At 37.0% G+C, this 2,211-nt stretch overlaps 1 protein-coding gene across 1 annotated transcript; it reads right to left on the reverse strand.

Moving 5' to 3' along the window:
* Positions 1-1,353: 1,353 nt before the first annotated feature.
* Positions 1,354-1,998, reverse strand: LOC107580333 (cytochrome c oxidase subunit 6C-1-like). The gene is made up of 2 exons (XM_016266054.1): positions 1,864-1,998; positions 1,354-1,522 (listed from the first exon to the last, which is right to left on the reverse strand). The coding sequence occupies exons 1-2, from the start codon at positions 1,966-1,968 to the stop codon at positions 1,397-1,399; spliced, it is 231 nt and encodes a 76-aa protein (XP_016121540.1). The 5' UTR covers positions 1,969-1,998; the 3' UTR covers positions 1,354-1,396.
* Between the last annotated feature and the right edge of the window lie 213 nt (positions 1,999-2,211).

Here is a 2,211-nt window from a genome sequence, read left to right on the forward strand (position 1 = left end):
ATGAATCACTGCACATCAAGATAACTGTTTTGTACTACAAATGTTCTGAAATGTTATGTTTAAACAAGCAAATAATGCACTATCAAAGCTCTAATTCACATACATTTCCAGAACACAAATATGAATTTTGGATAAAGCCAGGTTCAAATGAAGCATGAAATTTGAACCTGGCTTTATCAACAATTCTGATAAAATGTTATAAATCTGGTGAATAATCAGATGGGACTAAAACGATAAAGTTTGATGTAATAAGTGCTGCTGAAGTGAAGACACTGAGAAAATGGTCTTTGCAGATGAAATTGAAATCTACAAATGCAAATAGATCATGTGTAATAAATAAAGAAATAAACTTAAGTGCAGTTTGAATGTTTTCTATACACTAGTCAGAAAGAATACGTTATAGAAGCCAAACAGCCCAAAATTGGCCAATGCATGAAAGACAATTATGGTATTAAAAATTGTCAGGGACAAAACTCTAGTATTTTTGGATGGATGTTCCATAAACACATCTAGGGCTGCACGATAAATCGAAATGGAATCGAGATCACGACAGAAGCTGTGATTGTCATGCGTATCTTTCAGTGAAGCACGGTTCTGTGATCAGCAGTAAATCTCAATCCAAAGGCCAGAGGGCGCTCTCACGCTGAAACTCCAAATATGCCTCGCAGAAGAAACCCAGAAAATGCTGCAGCTGAATAAACAGAAGAGTCAACTGCTGTCATTGATTCAACGTGACTAATAAACACACGACTACAGCAATATACGGTTTATCTGAGTTCTTATTGCAATTTTCATTAAAATAAAGTATAGTTATAATGCAATGCCTTTATCACTGCTTAAATACTATGAAATATGTTGCGTGCCTTATTCGGTGTAAGAAGCCACATCATCTCACAGAAGGATTTATTTCAAACACTCGACTGACGTTATGAAGTGAGTTTGGAGTAAAAATATGTTATTAAATGTGGTATTTTCACATGCTTTCAGATGGAGCAGCATTTACGTCACAGAGCCGTAGTTCACTGAGAAGCTATGCAAACAGTTGTCATTATCGCGAACGATTTTTTTACGTAACTTGTCAGTGAACTACGGCTGTGTGTAGTAAATTCTGCTCCATCTGAAAACATGCGATGATGATTTCCTGCTGATTACAGAACCGGCTTTACTATCAGAATGCGCATGACAATCGCATTCGATTAATCGTGCAGCCCTAAACACATCTCTCAATTTTGGACCATTCAAAGCTTGTACTTTAGCCAGAACTGGTTAATATTTATGATTATTATTATTATGTGAACTGAAACAGCGATGCATTAAAAGGGCCAAAGTGATGCAAGGTAAGTATTACAAATAATAATGATATATGCATTTGAAGGGCCACTCACAAGACAGCGGTTTATTTTCCAGTGGGTCTGACGCTTTCAAAAACACCAGCTTCCCTCATGGCATTGAACTCCTTCGTTGAATCGTAATGTTTGTAGAAGTCAGCATAAGCCTGTTTCCTGGGCTCGGTTACTGTGAACTGAAGAAAGAAACTATTTCTCAGATTCAAGAAAACGGTCCACTGTAGTTGTAAAGTTATTTAACTCCTTTGACCCAAGATGAAAAAATTAAAAGGGGACAACCAAATATACAAGACTACAAATTAGGGATAATCTAATTACATTTAATTTGAATGGCTATTAAGGATAAATTGTAACAAAAAGCGCTCTTAAAAATTGTTGATGTCGGAATTTAAGAAACATTTTGACCCAAGCAAGTGCCAATCACAATTTTGAACAGCACTGTAGACCACAAAAGTCTAATATTGCGCATATGATCAAAAAACAACAAAAACTGATTGATCAACACAATAACACTGACCTTGAAGGCGGCTGCTGCAATGAGGGAGAGCCCGAATGCGATGGGCAAATGAAACCTCAAACGCTTGGCAAGGAGCCCTCTCATCGCTGGCTTTGTAAGTGACATTTTGACTTCTAGAAAGAGATGACAATAATGGACATTAATAAAAGAAACTTCATACACTTATAGTCAAGTGACAACCCTTCCGCACTGCTACGTGCTATCCTGACCATCACAAACAGATGTCTGACCCACTTTCAAGACAACCACACACAGAGCCACGATTACATTATCCAGTCATCTTCAGATATTGTTAAAGTGCATGTTTTACATACAAATGTGCTCTTAGGTGCAGTTCTAGATTTGAGC

This window comes from Sinocyclocheilus grahami, unplaced genomic scaffold, assembly GCF_001515645.1.
Source record: "Sinocyclocheilus grahami isolate Dianchi unplaced genomic scaffold, SAMN03320097.WGS_v1.1 scaffold31314.1, whole genome shotgun sequence".
NCBI classification, from domain to species: Eukaryota; Metazoa; Chordata; class Actinopteri; order Cypriniformes; family Cyprinidae; genus Sinocyclocheilus; species Sinocyclocheilus grahami.